The sequence below is a fragment of the Corvus hawaiiensis genome, chromosome 12 (genome assembly GCF_020740725.1).
Source record: "Corvus hawaiiensis isolate bCorHaw1 chromosome 12, bCorHaw1.pri.cur, whole genome shotgun sequence".
In the NCBI taxonomy this organism is placed as follows: Eukaryota; Metazoa; Chordata; class Aves; order Passeriformes; family Corvidae; genus Corvus; species Corvus hawaiiensis.
The window spans coordinates 3,522,740-3,541,110 of NC_063224.1; the positions used below are offsets into that span (position 1 = coordinate 3,522,740).

Here is an 18,371-nt window from a genome sequence, read left to right on the forward strand (position 1 = left end):
GTGCAGGGGGCTGCACTCAAGAAAATTTTCACTTTTAAGGAGTGCAGGGATTCTTCTTTCTGTCTTAAAGCAATGCTTAAAGAAAAGGCTGCAGACAGTGACAATATCACACTAAAATGGCTTTATAGGGACAAAAGGAGTCAATTTGTCTTATAGGGAATTTGTTTGCCGTGATTCCACAAGTCCCCTGCAGCTCAGGGGAGAGCTGCAGCCCTTTGGCAGCAGTGCAAGGGGTTTGTTCAAGCCCTGCCCTCCTCATGACTGCCCTGTCTCTCCTCTGCCGCACATTTTGCATTTTCCCCTCACTTTGCACAGAGACGAATGAACCAAGCAGAGAATGAAGCTGCTCCTATAATAAATATTCCTACAGCCAGGTGGACCAGCAAGGGTCAGTGGCAGGTTTCAGCACTTACAATAATTACAGGTGATGCCAATGGACATTTCTGTGGTACCTGAGTGGTTTTTGTACCCTCAGCCTCACCTCTGCCTGCCCCAGGGCTGCAAAAATCTCTTCACTTGAAGGGAATGTGCAGGAAACTGCTTGGTTTGGGGCTGGCCAGCCTTCCTCATTTGGGTCCGACTGAACCAAAGGCAAATTCAGTGCTGCTGAATTCCCTCAGGAAAGCCTGGATTCCTGCCTCATCCATACCTCTGCCTGGCAGCCGTCCGAGGTCACGAGCCGGGTCACTGTCATCTCGTTGGCAGTCAGAGTGCCCGTCTTATCTGAGCAGATGACATTGCAGCAACCTGGGGTGTGGCATTGAAGTAAAACCTTATCAAATGAAGGCCTTGTTGCCTTTATAAAATCATGGCTCAGGCAAGTTAAACAGCAGAAGGAGAAAACAGCCACATATCAGCACCTGTTATTTTTCTGAATGCTTATGCTATAGGTAGCCAATGGTATGTTGTAGTCAGTAATAGCCAAAGAGTCTGTTGTAGTAGTTTAGCAGCCAGTGAATCTGTAACATGAATGGTAACATACAAGAAGTGTATAAAAGAGGCTGCTTTGTTTAATAAATGGCTTTTTGGCCCTTGAAAGAGGCACTGTCTGTGTGTGTCATGACTGCCCCAACAGCGACACTGAGGCAGGAATGGTTTTAATCAGAACTGATCAATAATGCAGCCCAGCAGTGAGAGTGAGGAGAGGGAGAAAAGTTTCACTGATGTGGTTTAAACTGCACCGGTGAAAGGGAGAAAAGATCAAGAAATGGATGAGCTGCCTAAGAAGGAAGGAAAGGATTTGAGTGCACATTGGGGCATCGGGAGCATAATTCGGGTGTGAGATGTGGTAGGAGCCATCCAAAGAGGGTCACATTGTCTTGGTCAGTGTTTCTGGGCTGCAATATCACAGAACAGCTGCTCTATTCCAAAAAGACAGCCCCAATTCCCACTCTGCCAGTTAAGCCTTGCTTCTCTAAATCAGAACAGCAGCCCTTCCCTGCCTCACCAAGGGACTGGGAGAGGAGGTGGGTTAAAGACTGCTACAAAAAATACTCCAAGATCAACACCTAAGAGCAGAAACTGCCCCTTTGCTCTGCTTTGTGCCAACCCTGATCCAGTAAGGCACATTTTTCCAGAGTCCATTTACAAAGTGCTGCAAAAGGGTGAATTAGCTGAGCCACCACATTCCAGATAGTTTCCACTCCCAAGAAGGGGGGAAATTACTTTAATATGAAACAAGAATAAGGCTCCAGCTTCCTTCTGAGTCTGAATATCTTCCTGGCTCTGGAGGTGATCACAGTGCTCAGGCACAGACCCCCACAAGCATGATGACTTCTAGGTAAAGACCTGGAGAGAAAATGAAGCGGATTGGGCTGTAATTAAATGAAGCACAGTTTGGAAGGATTAGCAGAGAGCAAAGCTGTGATCTCCAACACCCCGTTTTTAGTTACTGATAATTAAAGAAGAAGGATTGTTTTTCTCCTCTTCAGAAGTTTAACAGACAGTTTTGGCTGTGCCTTCTCTGCACCTGCAGTTCTGCCTCTGTGGGCGCAGCCCTCCCAGAACGAATTCTCTCACGAGGGAAAAGCTGTTTCAGATGTCCTGGGTGAGGGCAGACACAATAAAATCAGGGTGATAAGATTTCTTAACTGCAGAACAAACATAGGCAGCTCAAACAATAGCAGTGTTTCCCAAAAGGACAGGTTTTAGCTGCAGGATCTGGCCATGCAGCAGATTTTGGGAACTGCATGGACCTGGCTTGGTATTTATTGTGCATTTAATGAGTGGTGCTAAGTAGGCACTGTGTCTCCTCCTTCATATCCCTGCTACCCTGACCCAGGTCAGAGCAGCAAAGCCTGCAGTGCAGCCACCTGGGAGTAAGGGACAAATTGAAGATAAGGGGAGGTGGAAGAACAATTCCATCCCAGTTCGTTCTGCCCTGCAGCTGTGAGGATGTGTTGGATGCCTTCTCCATCCTCTCTGCCCCTCTCTCTGTGACTTTTTGGGTGTCAGGGAGTTGGCCACCACCCAGCCTGCAGAAGGATAAATGGCTTTATTTATGTTGCCAAGCTTGACTTGAGGGGCTGGGAGGCTTTTTAGCCAGACGCTGAAGAAGCGGACAGGACAGATCTGCAGGAGGATCCCAGAGCACGGAGAGGAAAGAGAAACAAAGATTTTAACCAATAAGTGTCTGCAGAGGGGCTCTGCTCCCCCTGCGCTGGACCATTCCAAGCACGTGCCTGTGTTCATACCACAAAATAAGGGAAAAGGGTGAGAAATACAGGGTAAAAAATATATTTAATTCTGAGTGGGTTGCTCTGTCCCGGTAAGACTGTTCCAAATTTATTTCTCTGGATCAGACCAAAGCTCTCAAGGCCAGCCCAGACTTTGGAGCTCAGATTTTGGAGCCTGGCAGGTGACCAAGCCGTGTGGCCCCTTTGCAGCCTTACCTAAGGTCTCTACAATGGGCAGCTTCTTCACAATCACCTTTTTCTTGGCCATGCGCAGCACTCCCAGCACCAGGGTGACGGTGACCACGATGGGAAGGCCCTCGGGGATGGCAGCCACGGCCAGGCTGGGGACAGCAGTGACACAACAGCCTCAACACAGGGCCCAAACCACAAGCACGGACCCAAAGGTGCCAAAGGGACATTCCCAGGGCTGAGTTTTCCTAAGGGGCTCAATGGGATAATCACTGGGGCTGCTGGCACACTGCAAATACAAAAGCAGGACATTTACCCAGCCCTTCGACCTTTTTCTGGATGGTTGTGACAGAGCAGTTATTTTTCTTCTTTACATTGCCAAAGAGCATTAATTTCTGGCTAAGCAGGGATTTAGAGGCTGGATTTAATTTCATTTATTTAACTTTCTGAGGATGGGAGTTGAATATTCCCTGGCACCAGGGCTCACACGTTAGCCACTGGCTCCTGGCCACATGCAGCCCCTCACCTCCTCTCTTACCCCACTGTGGGGGGACAGAACCAGCTCCCCAGATGTCTCCACCATCAATCAGAGCAACACCAAAACCTGCAACACCTGATATGCTGGAAAAATCCAGCCGCAGTCTGTATATTTGATATTAGATATTCCTTGGGGAACTCTGAATGCTTCCAGATATGTGCAAAATGTAATCACGGACGGCTTGCAAAACCATAAACTGCCCCCCCAAACTCAGGATTAACCACTTTTCTTTGCCACCACATCCCCCAGGGAGACAGGAAGGTGGCACTGAACCAGTTTGGCTTCTCTGTTGTCTCCCCACCTGGGATTTTTTTTTTGTTTCCATAGAACACTTTTTTTTTTTTTTAAAGAATTGATTTTAGAGCCATGACAACACCAAGGTAACAGGTTTTATGGGCACTACTGAAAACACATTTTTTATTATGTTTGATTAAGAAGCTGTGTATGCTTTGTTATGCTGTGTGAGATGTGCATTCCTTTCTTTAGATGTAAATCCAGTAGGAACAGCAAAGAGTAATATTTGTTGTTGGTGCACTCCCACTAAATTCATAGCACCGATAGGAAAGGGCATTCACAGCAGGATGAGGTGGAGATGCTAAGGAAGATTTTCCAGATACCAGTTTACAAAATTAAATAAACCCTCAAGCTTGGTGTTGCTCTCCTCCACTCTGTTTAAACCTCACATTAATTTCAGCAGTGCAAGAGAATTATGTATTTATGAAATTTTTATGTATTTACTCAAGCTCTCCTTTGTGAAATGTCCTTTGTTTTGAATGGGAAGTTCCTTGGGACATTTCATTAGAAATCAAAGAGAAAAAGTCCAGTCCTCACCTGACTCCAATGGTGAACATGCTGAGGAGATGCTTCCCTTGCAACCAGCCAATGAGCATTATCAAACCTGGAGGGGGGAAATGAGCTGGTTAAAAAAAGTACTTCAAAAACCTCTGACCTGTTTTAGCTGTTGTTGCAGAACTAAAAATGCAATGAGGCACCCAGGTCTCTCGTTCAGTGGTGTCTCTGCTTGAACCCCCAAGGTCCAGGTGACCCACACCCACAAGTGCTTTTGGAAAAGCAGCCCTGGAGCACGGAGGGATTCCACAGCCAACCACGCCAGCGTGAGCATTGCATCCCACTCACCAATTATCCCAAAGGAGAACAGCGTGAGCTGCTTCCCCAGCCTGTCCATGCTCTTCTGCAGAGGTGTCTTGGGAGTCTGGAAAAATTAGAGGTTACTGGGTTTTCTTTGGTTGTTGTGTGTGATGAGAAGATGATGGCCAGCCCAGAACAAGTGACCCACACAGCCCTGGTTATCAATACATGGTCCCTGCAGTTGCCTTGTGCTTTTCCCACCCTCAGCCCCTCAACAGGGTCTGTTGGGCACAGCCTGTCCTGTCCTTCTCTGTCGGACACTTTGGTGTCCCTCAGTCACACGGGCATCTTGTGGCAGAAGCAGAACTGAACCCAGAGCATTGAACTCTTGGGACTGCTCCTGCTCACAAACTTTTATCCAGGACATCCAGCATTTCCCCAGACATGGGCTGTGTTACCTCCTCAGCCTGCATCATCTTGAACACCTCACCAAACTGGGAATTTTCACCTGTGCCAATAACCACACCCTGGAAAAAGGAAAAAGAGAGATGAACGTGAGAAAATATAGAGAATCCCAGACTGGTTTGGGTTGCAAGGGATCTTAAAGCCCATCCAGTCCCACCCCTGCCATGGGCAGGGACACCTTCCACTGTCCCAGGCTGCTCCAAGCCCCGTCCAACCTGGCCTTGGGCACTGCCAGGGATCCAGGGGCAGCCACAGCTTCTCTGGGCACCCTGTGCCAGGGCCTCAGTACCCTCACAGGGAAGGATTCCTTCCTAGTATCCCATCAAGCCTGCCCTCTGTCATTCCCCCTTTTCCTGTCATTTCATGCTCACACTGAAAGAATCTGCAACCAGTGCCCAGGAAAAGACCACTGATGTCAGGACTCACTTTTCCCTTCCCGTACCGCACCAGGGTCCCCATGAAAACCACATTGCTCAGCGTGGTTATGTCCCCAGCTTCCAGCAGCACACTGTCAGTCTTGTTGCAAGGCTCAGCTTCTCCAGTAAAACTGGATTCATCCACCAGCAGATCTGTAACCTAATTAAAAAGACGCATTTCTGGCACTGTTAAGACAAGGAATTTCCCAGCCAGGCTTGTTTACAGCTGTATTTACCTCTATGAGCCTGAGGTCTGCAGGAACCCTGTCACCCACAGACAGGTAGATGATATCTCCAGGCACCAGCTCTCGTGCTAGAAGGTGCTGCAGTTTTCCTTCCCTTAGGCTGCACGAGGCAAATGGAAAAAAGAAGAAAGGGAACCAGGCTGTGAGGTTTTTATTCGTTCTGCAGGCTCGGGAAGGTGGCTGGCAAGAAAGCAAGGAGCCTTGCCCCAAAGAGCTTCCAATGTAAATAAGAACAGAAAAATCTTCATAGCAATGAGCAGAGGATTATGTTCAGTTTGGGCTCGGTTTTAATTTGTAAACAGAATTTAATTTGCAAACAGATGGGCAGGTTATGGATGATTTATATTTCATAAGTGACTTAAAGATTATTTATACAGTAGAGAGGAGCAACAAGGAGTCATGCTTTCATGCCTTAAATAATGAGTTGCAGATTCTTGAACCTAAAAAGAGGCTTTTTAAAGCTAGAATTACCCCTGGCATTCCACTATTGCATTCAGAGTGGAGCCTTCCAGGCAGCTGGATGCTTCTGGTGTCATATCATAAATAAATAAAGTGCCAACAGTGGGGTTTGTAAGCTCCAGGGTGAACTTTGGACCAGTGGAAAACCCCACACCTCTTTGGCAGGGCAAGGCTTCCCTGAGCCTCACAACTTATTTCTGTTGGCTGTGACAAAACTGATTTGCAAAGACATAAATAGGCAAAATGTTTCCTGTAATTTTGAGCACTGATAACAAACATCAAAGCCATGGAAAGCAGTGTTTGGTGCACCCTAAAGCTGCTCTGTGGGCTGTGACCTGGCTGTGCCCGTGCCCGACACGTGGGTACAGCAGCAGGTAGGACAGGAGCCCCAGCCCACCTGCACTGAGGTGCTGCTTTGTGCCCATTTCTTGGGGGGAAAAACTACCCTAAAGCAAAAAAAAATATACATGGGTGAGGTTTTTCCTGCCTGGGGAGACAGTGGCATGCAGGATATGCTGCAGGGATGTGGAGCTTTTCTGGGAGCCTCCTGTCTCTCAGCATTTACTTAATTCCACTGGGTGCCTACTTCTTATTTCTAGTTTTTCTAATTTTTTTCCTAATAATTACAAAAAAACCTTCTAATAATTTCGGATCATTACTGATTATTTCATCCCCCTTCCCTGTGACCTGTAGCTGCACCCACTCACGGTGCCACCCCTCCAGAGACCAGGTTCTCATTACGTGCACAACAGCCTGAAATAATTTTCTTTTCCCGTTGGTCCTGCCCTCTTAGCCCCACTCCCTGCTAAGCCCCTGCTGCAGGGAGGTCTCACCAGTTGCACTCGGGGGGCACCAGCTTGTTGAGTTCTTCCAGGGATTTTTCCGAGCGATATTCCTTTTAAACAAGGAGGGAAAAGAAAGCCAAGTTACAGGAGAGGTCTCTTTGCTGACAGCCATGGCCACGGGGCTGAGCTCTGGAAAACCCACCTGGATGAAGGCCACAGTGACCACGATGAGCACAGCCTGTGGGCAGAGAGGGGTTACAGGTGTGGGCACAGAGAGACGGGGTGGGATGCAGGACAGGGGACACCACCATGGGGATATGGGGGACAAGGGGCACCCACCGTGGGGATGGAGGACAGGGGACACCCACCACAGTGATATGGGGGACAAGGGACACCCACCGTGGGGGTATGGGACAGGTGACACCTACCATGGTGATGCTCGCGGCATCCTCGTACTCCTTGGTGATGACACTCACCAAAGCTGAGGCCAGCAGCAGGAGGATGAGGGGGTTTTTGAACTGAGAACACAAGAAAAATATGGAATGAGAGGTGCTGAAGCCGAGCTGGCTGCAGACCCCATCAGGAAGGGTCCCTGTCAGGTTTGGCTGCAGGGACCCTCCTTGCATCGTGGTCAGGCTTCTGCAGTTCCTGCTCCACAGGTGATGGGTGTGGGACCAGCAGGACCAGGCTCACCCCAAAACACATCGATTCCCTCCCTTTCCCCCTTTTTGCCTGCCTTTGCAGACACACAGCACAGAGCTGATTCCAAAAGCTTCTTGATGCACAGTAAGTACAAACAAAAACTTTATTGTCATCTTAGAATCTGAAACCAGAAATCCTCTTTCTTCCTCTTTTTCATTTTTTCTTTAATTAATCTGCTCAAGTCTTCACTGGACCGAGGGCTGTGGGAGTCAGGTGCTCACTTGTTTCACTTTTAAACAGAGACTTTAAGGCCCCTTTTCCTACCTGAGAAAATTACAGCTCTGTTTAGCTGATGTGGGAATTGATGGAAAGGAATTAAATAGATAAAGATAAATCTGCCTGCTTTGTGCAACAGATGTGTGGTGATGCTCAGCAGGAAAGCCAGGATTTAAATTTATTCCTTGCTGGAGCCAAAGGTGAAAGTCCCTCCATTCCTCTTTAGAAAACCGAGGCAAAGGGGGATGTTTGCAAAAGCAGCAGCTGGAAAAGCCACAGCAAGGGGCTGCTGAGGGATGATGCTCAAGTGCAGGGTGTGAATGGTGCAAGACCAGAGGCACCAAAAGGTTGCAGGAGGATCAGAGATGCACTGAAGAATCCCTCTGGTGTCCCTGTAGGAGAAACTGGTTCTGAAGGCTGAGCAGAAAAAACACCATCTCACTTTTTATCAGGAATAAAAGAATCCTTGGAGAGACTTAGTGATGATTACCAAAAGCTAAAGAATATCAATTATGTTGAAAAAGGGATAAACCATGAAATAAAAATGAAGTCTTTCAAAGCAACTCAGATCCTCGTGATTCGACTAAGCAGGAGGAAAACCAGTCAAATCACAGGTTGGAAATGAAAAATAAAAACAAACAAAAGGCCCTTCTTGTCCGGTTAAAAGCTCCCAAAGAGAGCTGAAAGATGCATTAAATACTGATGAGAAATAGTTAATAAAAGCAAAACCCAAGGGTAACTCATCTGGGGAAAGGGAAGACAGCAAATATCACTTTCTGCCTGGCTTTCTGGGGGCAGCTGGTGTGAAATTGTGGATGTCAACAGCACATGGCACCATGTATGAACGTATCTGTCACTGCTGTATCACTGATAGAGACCCCAAAACTCCCCTGAGCTCCACAGCTGCCCCTTTTCTGGAGGGATAGCCAAAATCAGAGCATCTTCCTGCTACCACCGGCTCTCCTCAAACCTTTCACGATTTTACCACTTGCCTTAAAGGGAATAAATACCCAGCAACCAGGCCCCTGATCTACAGCATTTGATTTGTGGGCTGTGTGGAGACAAACAGGTTCATTTCTGTTTGAAGATGTTATCTGCACCCTCAGTGAGCTGCAAAGGAACCTCACAATGGTTTTCCCAGGAGAAGGAGCAGTTCCTGTGTCCAGGGCACAGCCTGTTCCAAGGCTCAGTCTCTGGAATTACAAATCCTGAATATTTCAATGCAGACACACGCTCAGAGCAACCCAGCCAGGTTTTGATTCTGCCAAGAAATGAGGATCTGTGCAGAAAATCCTTACCTGGTCCAGATATTTCTTCCATATTGGCTCTGTGTTCTCTACTGAAAATTCATTCCAGCTGTGTTTTGACCGGCGCTGGAGCACGGAAAACTCAGAGAGTCCAGTTTGTAAGTCAACCTAGAGGGAAAAAAACCCCAAACCCAACCCAAACATTACATACTACAGTTACAGAAAACTTATTAAGGCAAATTTATATTAAACCCCTATTAGCAGACTGGGCAAGATCTTCATGGCTCAGTCTCCCATGAAAAAATAAATCTGCCCGTTGTTTTTCTGTTAAAATATGTATTTTTGTTAAACTATAAAATTTTACCATCAACCACCACAGAAAGCCATAGAGCGAGCACAAGTTAATTTAAAAAAATGTATATTTCCAAAAGGGAGAAATCATATCATGGATGACAAATTAGAAATCTAAAATAGTAAAGGAAAGAACTAATTTCTGGTTGCGCTGTGTATTTAAAGAGAAAATAAAAATAAACACACCCTGACAAAATTCAAGGGAGAACAAAATGAGAAGGGATAAAATCTATTCTGCCTGGATTTAAAAAATAGTGAGGTCGGAAATTAAAATACAGCCAAGCACTAAAGCTTTCCCTGATGGTGGGGACCCTCAAGCCCAGAAAGGAGAGGATTCATCCCACAAAAAGGCAGCGGGATTGGGCACTCCAGGAGTTTGCAAGTCAATTACAGACTGATTTTGCTGCTCGGGCCCTTCCCACAGGCAGATCCCACAGTCCCAAAGACCTGCACAAACCCTTACGTTTAGAGCTCTTGCCAAGTCCTCCTTGTGGCATTTACAGGCGTCCTTCGGAGGCAGGACCGCCACCTCCTTCTCCTGCTCGATTACCTTCAGCTCGCACTCCTCACGGGGCTGGGTAAACAAGGCGAGGCAATCGTTAGGCGAGAGCACAGTTAATTAAAGCTTTTCAGCACCTCCCGGCTTCTTCCCTTAATCCCATTCCCTTCCCTCCCCTTGCCAGCTGCGTGCCAGTCACTACACCACTTCCCAAATCTCAGCGCTTTAATACCAGCTCTAAGCAATCCTGATCCCAGCCTCAAAGCCCGGCTGTTCTCGTAGGGGGAGAGAGGTCGTGAGGAGCTGGGGAGCCAAAAAAGAGAAGCTCACGGTGCTGATCAGGAGAGGTTCAGGCTGTGCTGTTTGAGGTGTCCCATGCCAGTGTCTCACAGCCCAGACTCGATGCTCAGAGCAAGGAAAACACTTTCCCCTTATTAAAAACATAATAAACGAGCTGAAAACGTGAGCTAGAAATGTGAGCCAGAGGGAGAAGCAAAATCTCCTCTCCCACCTCCAGGGCTGCTTTGCTCCACCACTGACTCTGCAGCTGCCTCCAAGCAGGATAAAGCCTTCCTGCCCCATCCAGGCAGCCCCAGCCCTCAGCATCCCAACCTCTGCCTTTCAATTTCCTTCATTTTCTTCTCTAAAATGCACTTCCCAGAGCAGCAGCATTCCCAAAATCTCTGCCAGGCCCAGGCTGTGACCACTAGTGCAGGCTGAGTACAGAGAGGGAGAAATCTCACCCCTCCCAAGGGACAGGAGTTCCATTCCCTTTTCCCTTCATTCATAAAGCACAGGAGTTTGTGTTCGTTAAGGAACCCCCAGAGAGCGCGGCAGGAATTTGGCTCCAGCTCCCCACTCCCAGCACCCTGGAATGTTTGCTGTGGGATGCACTCAGGTCTGGCTCACCCTCCTGCACTGGTAACTGGGGAATTGGCCCTGCCATGAATATTCAGGAGCTTTCTAGGAACATCCAGTGCTTTGCAATTTAAAGCCTGAGATAAATGCAGGAAATCATAAACGCGAAAACGTCCTTGGCTGTTCTCTCATGGAGCTGGTTTCAGTCTTGGGGCTTCTGGAGAGCTCGGAGCATCTCTAAGCCCTGCTCCTGGAACAGGCTTTAGCCATATCCATCTGTGGCAGCCCTCTTTTATGGCCATTTCCTGACCCACAGCTCAGCTGCCAACACCCCCCTGCTCCCAGTGGGAAAGCACAGGAGTCTGGGAGCCCTTGCTCTGGGCAGGGCTCATTTAGAGCCATTTTGTCCCAGGAACAACCTGCCTTTCCAATCCCCCAGCAATTTGCCCAAGATCTCCATGGACTTTCCTGCTCCCACGTTTCCCCCAAGCCGGTGACCACATTTTGCTTGAAGAAGCTGCAGTGCTGCTCCCCTTTTTGAGCCATCCTAGCACCGGACATCACCCTTATTTCCACATCTCCTTAACAGACCCTTCTAGAAGGGACAAAAATACCCCTTCCACATTTAAAACTCATGATTTATGTCCCTGTTTGTGTGCCCTGGTTGTACAAATGCATCAGCTCCCTGTTACTTTGTTGACATCAGACACTGAAATCCCAAGAGCCACTTATGGAGACGGAAGGGTTTGGTGGGAAGAAAACACAGGGATAGACACATCCCTGCATTCATTCCCATCCTGATTAATGTGGCCTCTCCAGGCTCCTCTGTGCTGCAGCTGGCACACACAGGTATCAAGGTACAGCTCTGCCCTGGAGCAGTTTAAATTTTAATGAAAGCAGCTGGAGGGAAGGAAGGGACCTGGACATGAGGATAACATGCCTGAAGTCCCCAAGGACACCAGGGGAAGCAGGGCCCAGCTCTATCAGCAATATTTACCTTCACAAAGGTGTGGAGGAAATAAATGACAAAGGCCTGGGATGTGCCTGAGCCATCTGTGGTTTCTCTGGAAATGCTGGCAGCTCCCTGCTCCTGCCAGCCAGGGCCTGTGGCAGGAACAGCTTTATTGGGATGAGTTGCGCTGCTGAGCCTACGCCTGTCAGGGATTTCCCCTCATGAACGTGGCACAGCTTTCCCACCAGTTCTGTTTTGCAGAACAACCCCTGCAATGCACAGGTTGGAAATGCATCACTGGGGCCCCATCTCCCTCCTGCCCTGGATGTGCTGCCAGTGCAGAGCCCCTGTGACCCCAATCCCACCCCACCCCAGGGACGTTGGGCACCAGGCAGTGTCCTGTGCCAATCTCCTCATAAACAAACCTCTCCTTGAGCATTACTGGCTTTTGTGTTTACCTTGCAAAGCAGATGTGTGTTATCCACAATATCCATTTACATTTATAACCTTTATCCTTTCGGCACAAGAGCACAGACTCCATGCAGCAGGGCAGGAAGGAGTCACAAAAGGGTAATTATCAGTTTATCTATTGCTTTGCAAGATCAGGAGATACTGGAGGCTGTAAAGAGCAGCTGGTGTGGCTGGGAGCCACCTTGGAGGTACCTGAGCATCCTTCATCCTAAAACAATCCCTCAGTTGTCCTGCTGAGCAGCCCATGTGGAAGAAAGGGAGCATGGGGCTTTCTGCAGAGCACACAGCCCTTTTTGTGTACTCTGGCAAACAGCCCAAAATACCAGTTCTCGGGATTTTCCCCCACCTCTGCCTCTGCTGAGGCTTTGCATATCCTTTTCCCTGTCTTAGGTTACTTTGGACCAGATAATGGACTGCAATCCAGAGTGGGCTGGGTTATTTAGTCTACATGAAGCCCTTCCAAACATTAAACTTTATCCCTGCCAAAAATACGATGAATAAATCAAACCATTCTCTCCAAAGAGACTTTTACATTTCTTTTGTCGGGTGGACATGGAAGGAAAAAGACCCATGTTCCAGGGGTGCAGGCAGAATCCAGAATCCAGCCTCGAGCAACCCCCAGCCCTCCAGGTGAGGGGCTGCCTTGCTGGCCTTCCCTATCCAAGCTCCTTTCCCACCCACCACACTGGTTTCAGCACCTCCCACACAGCTTCTCACTCCCCTGTTGCACATCTATCACAGAATTCCAATATTTTTTATATGAAACAAAGCTCTGGTCCCCCTGCTTGCAGATAGAAACTCCAAAATAGCCCCCTTGATTGTTCAAAAGGCCAGAGGTTTTCCAGTAAGGCTGATTTGAAGCACCCACCTCAAGAATCCTGCCCTGGACTGTGCCTGCTGGGGGTGACCATGGTCAGAGGGAAAGGGGGATGTAAAGAAGCAGTGCCCAGGCTTTTCTCCCCCCGTCACACACACAAGGATGTGTGACTGTGCATGTGCACACACTCTGGGATGCTCAGAAGAAAAATCTCTAGTTGTTCTTCAGATTTCTGCAGGAAACACACAATTCCCGTAAACTATAAATCAGCCCCACAAAAATTCCCCTGGTTCTGGATGGGGCACTGCAGCAAAGGAGTTAAACCATGCCCAGCAGAGTCTGGACACAGGCTGGGCATGGGCTTTGATGTGCCAGGTGACTGTCCTGCCATCTCCAGGTAACACCACGGCCACAGGTGAACTGGCCATCACCCCACTGGGGTACCAGCACTGGGGCTTTCCTTCACAGCCCAGTTTGGGCATTTATCCTGCCTGCAGTCCCATCAGATCGCCTGGACTCACACCCTCACACCTTTAAGACCGAGCACAACGCTTTGACCAAAATATTTAAGATCTACAAGGTTGAAAGTGCTCTGCAACTATTTTCAAGCAAAGAAGCAAAATGCCATCAAGTAGGGGGAAGATGAGTCATTTACCAGCCTAAACCATACCCTGAGAATAAGTTCTTGATTTGCCAAGTTCCTATTTTCATTTTACACTGCTATCTGCTTCCTACCCTGTGCCAAAGCTCTCCTCACCTCACTCTCCTGTTACACACAGACCACTCTCTGCATAGACCTGAGCTAAAATTCAAGAGGGGTTTAGATTTGGAAGTAAATACCTGTCACTATTTATTTTGGCGCAGCATAAATGGTGCAGCCTAAGAACAAGCCAGAATAATTGCCTGTGGCCTCCTGCCTACGTGCAATCAGAAATCTCAGCTTCCCACCAAGCCAGGTTACAGAGACCTTCTGCAACCTCATCAAGATCTTCTTTTCCTGGGATTTTGAGCTCTGTGTGAGCAGTGCAGAGCAGCATCACCCGATGCAGTGCACAGGGGAAGAGTTCAGTGTCTTATTTTCTTCTCCCTGTGACACTGACCTGCCCCGCACCAGACAGACAAGACTCAGAAAGGGGATTATCTAAAATAATATCTGGGAAAGGCCTCAGTCAGTCAGGAAAAGCACATGAATCTCTCCAAGTGTGTGGATGGAGCTCGTTGGGATGGGAGTAAGGGCTAACCCCATGTGCTAGAGGAATTAGACAAATGAGGTTCACGTGGCAGAGCACCCAACCAATCTGCCATGTGGCAGAAAAAATGGGGCTTGAGCCATGGAAACCTTGTGCTGAGCAAATAACCAGAGAATCCCAGACCAGAAGATTTTGTGGCGAAAACCCAAGGAGAACAACAAATGTGTCATCCAAAGCACCACTGGCCACCCTTTGGTCCATCTGCACCGAGGACAGGCAGTGCAAGCAGGGAGGGGACGTCAGTGCAGCACTTTTCAGGAGAGGAAAGCAGTATTTCCAGGTGGACTCTGCAGGTCTGAGCCCAAACCCTCCTTGGCCGCTGGTTACCAGCCCCGACTGCAGCAACAGCTCAGAGCACAGCCCGAGGGGCACAGCCCCGCTGCCAGTGACCAGCACTGGTGGCAGGGGTCCCCTGGGGACAGGGGGAACCCTGCTTTCCATTTCCCCTGTTGTGCCCACTCTCCAGAGAGCTCCCACGGCCGCACTCCAGGGCTCTCCCATGCGCTTCCTTAGTTGGGAAGCTCCTCAGAGCAGGGAACAAAGTTTCTGGGCAGGACTGAGGCCTCAGCTCCGTGCCCTTGGATCATTGCATAGAAACAAGGCTCCCCATCACTCCCGGCCCCTGGCAAACACCATCCACCTCATCCCCCTGCTGCCGGGAGCCGCTCGGCTCGCCCGGAGAGGGGACAGCGCAGCCACAGAGCTCTCGAGTTACCGGTGGGACAAAGCAGGCGGAGTAGACAAAAGTAACCCCAGTCACACAAACTATTTCAGCAGGTCCAGGCAAGAGGCACAGGCAATCCTCACCTCCTCTTCCGGCTCGCTGCTTCCCAGGGGCTGATATTTCTGCACGAAGCGGAGGAGCGACCTTTTCTGGAAGAGTTTGGTGAAACTTCCTTCGCCCATCTTCGCTGCGCCGCTCTGGGGAGCGCCCCGGGGGCCAGCGGGATGGGACCACCGGCCGCTGGCAGGGCTGGCTCCGCTTCCCCAGGAGCTCGGGGCTACCTGCAGGGAGAGGCACCTGTCCCTGCCGCCAAGTCACGCCTTCCTTCGGCCGCCGGAGCCGGAGGGAGGGAGGTGCGCGCCCTCCGAGCCTCCCCGCGGGAGCTGCTCCCGTGAAACCCGGCCGGGAAGGCTGGCTGTGTGTGACAGGGACACGAGGGAACCGGCTCGATGTGCGTGACCGGCACCTGAAGAGCAGGTTGGGCTTTTCCTCCGCCCTCCGAAGGATTGCTGCGGGAGGAGCGTCGGACGGGCAGATAGGGAAGGTGTTTCGCCAGGGCTGTGAGCGCAGGGGCAGGACAGGTTACACGCACCGCCGAGCCTGTTTGTAAACTTCCAGGCTGGGATAGTCCTTCTTAGGAAATGCTCCAGTCAGCACAACGCCGGGATTTATAGGTGTTTACATCAGGGAGAGGGCATGGATGTGAGATGTGGGGATTTGTAATGATCGTTCGTCAAAACCACAGCGCTTCCTTCGCGCTTTCGTGGTGGATCACAACGCACAGCTAAGGCTGGACTTCGGTGCCCAGAGTTGGACTTCAATAATGCCTGTGGGTCCCTTCCAGCTCGGGACATTCTCCGGTTCTGTGATTCCAAGATTGATAAAGTTCACTGGTTACATCACTCCCGGAGATTTATGGCTGCCTGTCAGGGAGCATCACGCTCTGGTTTGCCCCACGAGACCTACATCCTCCCCCAGGCACCATGACTGCGGGATCCACTTATGCTTACATTGTCCCTGAGGTGTAAACTGTGAGATTAAGATCCTCCTTTGACAGTAAAAACTGCATCGAGGGAATAAAAGTCATTCCCAGCCAGAGGAAAATAGATGTGCAGTTTTCTGCAGGAGAAGAGTTTTCTCCAGGGACATCCAGGTGACAGCTCTGGAGCAGTGGGGGTGGTGACACCTGGACCATGATGAGGCCAAGCCCCCAGACCTCTGTGACAGCCCGTGGTACCCAAAACCTGGCCAGCCCTCCCCAAACTGCTGCTCTTCCACGGAGCACTTCAGTCTAGCCTGTTTGCATCCCCCAGGTCCCGCCAGCTCCAGGAAAAGCTGAGGAGCCCTTGGGACACCCCACACAGCCACACCCGGGTCCCACTGAGGTGCTGTGGAGGGAGGGGCTTTTCCCAGACCGAGGGGAAAACAAAGCGGTTGGGAAACACGCTGCAAGGAGCCGGGATCTTGTAAAACACAGCTGGGGCTTCCCGGCTCCCTCGGTTGAGCAACGCTTTCGCAAGGATCCCACATGGATGCGTCAGGCAGATGGAGGAAGTTCCTGCATCGCCGAAACAGTGCTCCTTCCCGTGGGAAAGGATCCAGGGATAATGCTGGGCTCTGATTTTCGGGAATCTCACATCCAGGCCCTGTCCAGGGTTTAGGTAAGGTGCTTAGCCAGGGTTTGGAGCAGATACAGAGGGATTTGGGCTTTATCGTACGGGAATCAGGAGGTGAAACCTCTCTGAGCTCATTTATGCTCTTGAACTGGTCCCCGCCTTGTGCAGCTGTTCCAAGGACCTGGAGCATGTCCAGCTGGCTCTGCCAGCTCCTGACAAGGCACAGCAGCACTGCCTGGCAGGGAATCCCTTCTCCTGCCCACCTGAGCGTGCTTGTAGTCACCACAGTTTTAGGATCACTAGAAATCCTCGTGTTTCTGCCAGAAAAGTGGTGGAAAACATCTTCCCCCTCTAGGCAGGTAGGGAGAAAATTTCCCTTTGGTTTTGCTCTTGCTTTTCTCATCCCCAAATCCTCACTCATCATCCATGAAGCTGCTGCCCACAAGGAGCATCCCGGGGCTGTGCTGTGCACAGTGTGTCCATGGCCTGGGCAGCCCCAGCGTGGCTCTCATTAGCCACTGTGGCTAATTGAGCAACAGGCTGATGCTTTCCTTATTTGACATCACCCCCTTGGCACAAACCTGCTGCTTGTAGAGACACATGGAGCTCCAAGCCCAAAATCCAGAATCCACACGACGGCCAAGAGGCCACACCCTGGGTTAGGGAGGGGGAACAATGCACTGAGTGGGACTGACAGAAATTCCAAGACAAACAGGACATGGAAAAGGAGAAAAACGAGTTGATGAGCACAACAATGCACTGTCACAATCGGTGCATGGTGGTTCATTATCCAGCAAACTGGCAGCTGGGGAGGAACAGCGTGGTTTGGGCTCAGGACCACATCCCTCTCTCTCATCTTTATGTTCCCTCTGTTCTGTTATGGGAAATTGTATTTGATGAATTGGAATAAATGCAGGGGAAAAAAAAAAGTTGCTGTTTGCCACTCACTCTGAGAAATTGCTGAACGGCCTCAAGTTTCATTTTCTTGCTGCTGTTGATTTCTGCATGTTAGGAAATGTAATGAAAAATTAATGTATTTTGCTATCCCATGGCTCAGAAAACGCTGGGAATAAACTGAATCAACACTATAATGTTAAGAAAACAACACTAATACAAGTTGTATTTCTTCACTCTATCATTTTCACACTACAAAAACATAACACGCAGCCCAATTACATTGCCCTTACAGTATTTCCTATTTAATTGGATAATAAAGCTCCAGTTCTAAGTAGATTATTTGGAAACCCTGTTTTTTTTGTCTTTTAAATAGAAGATATCTGTTATGAAGACACACACAGCAAAGGAGCCATTCTCTGAGACCCCCTGAGCCCAAAAATATGATGCTGCTGTGAGGGAAGGGTGCTGCTTTCAGCTCAAAACTCACAGCTCCTTCACCTGCTCCCCTGCCAGAACCGGGGCTTGTTGCGCTTTTGTTCCTCTTGTGCCACCTGGAGGGAAAAAAACTCTGCTGCATGAGTGGAATGGAGTTTGCTGCTACCCAAAACTCCAAACACTTCACTTTTGGGTTGGGAATTTCCTGGGCAGAACTTCTGCTGCTCCTGGTTGTGCAAGCAAAGAACAGAGTTTAGAGCCACGCTTCTTTTCCACCTTGTCCCATAAAGGTTGAGTAAAATCCTTAGCTCTGACCCCAGGTGTGTAATGGGGAAGGAAGGGGGAATTTAATTAAAGCTTTTGGTTTCTTTTTGCACAGTTTCCAGTGCTTCAATTGGGTGATCACCTGGTGGGGGGCTCAGGCTGGGTGGAACGAGTCCCAGCATCCACATCTCTGTCTGGGAAACTCTCTAAA

At 49.4% G+C, this 18,371-nt stretch overlaps 1 protein-coding gene across 1 annotated transcript in view; it reads right to left on the bottom strand.

Moving 5' to 3' along the window:
• ATP2C2 (ATPase secretory pathway Ca2+ transporting 2) overlaps window positions 1-15,507 on the bottom strand; it is a 25,759-nt gene extending 10,252 nt beyond the window's left edge. The window contains exons 1-13 of the mRNA XM_048316736.1: window positions 15,032-15,507; window positions 9,841-9,951; window positions 9,078-9,194; window positions 7,290-7,379; window positions 7,064-7,099; window positions 6,910-6,971; window positions 5,609-5,717; window positions 5,383-5,532; window positions 4,950-5,018; window positions 4,540-4,615; window positions 4,234-4,300; window positions 2,892-3,016; window positions 650-747 (exon numbers count right to left, since the gene is read on the bottom strand). Coding sequence (XP_048172693.1) covers window positions 650-747; window positions 2,892-3,016; window positions 4,234-4,300; window positions 4,540-4,615; window positions 4,950-5,018; window positions 5,383-5,532; window positions 5,609-5,717; window positions 6,910-6,971; window positions 7,064-7,099; window positions 7,290-7,379; window positions 9,078-9,194; window positions 9,841-9,951; window positions 15,032-15,130 — 1,209 coding nt within the window. The 5' untranslated portion in view covers window positions 15,131-15,507. The remainder of the gene's footprint in view (window positions 1-649; window positions 748-2,891; window positions 3,017-4,233; window positions 4,301-4,539; window positions 4,616-4,949; window positions 5,019-5,382; window positions 5,533-5,608; window positions 5,718-6,909; window positions 6,972-7,063; window positions 7,100-7,289; window positions 7,380-9,077; window positions 9,195-9,840; window positions 9,952-15,031) is intronic.
• Between the last annotated feature and the right edge of the window lie 2,864 nt (window positions 15,508-18,371).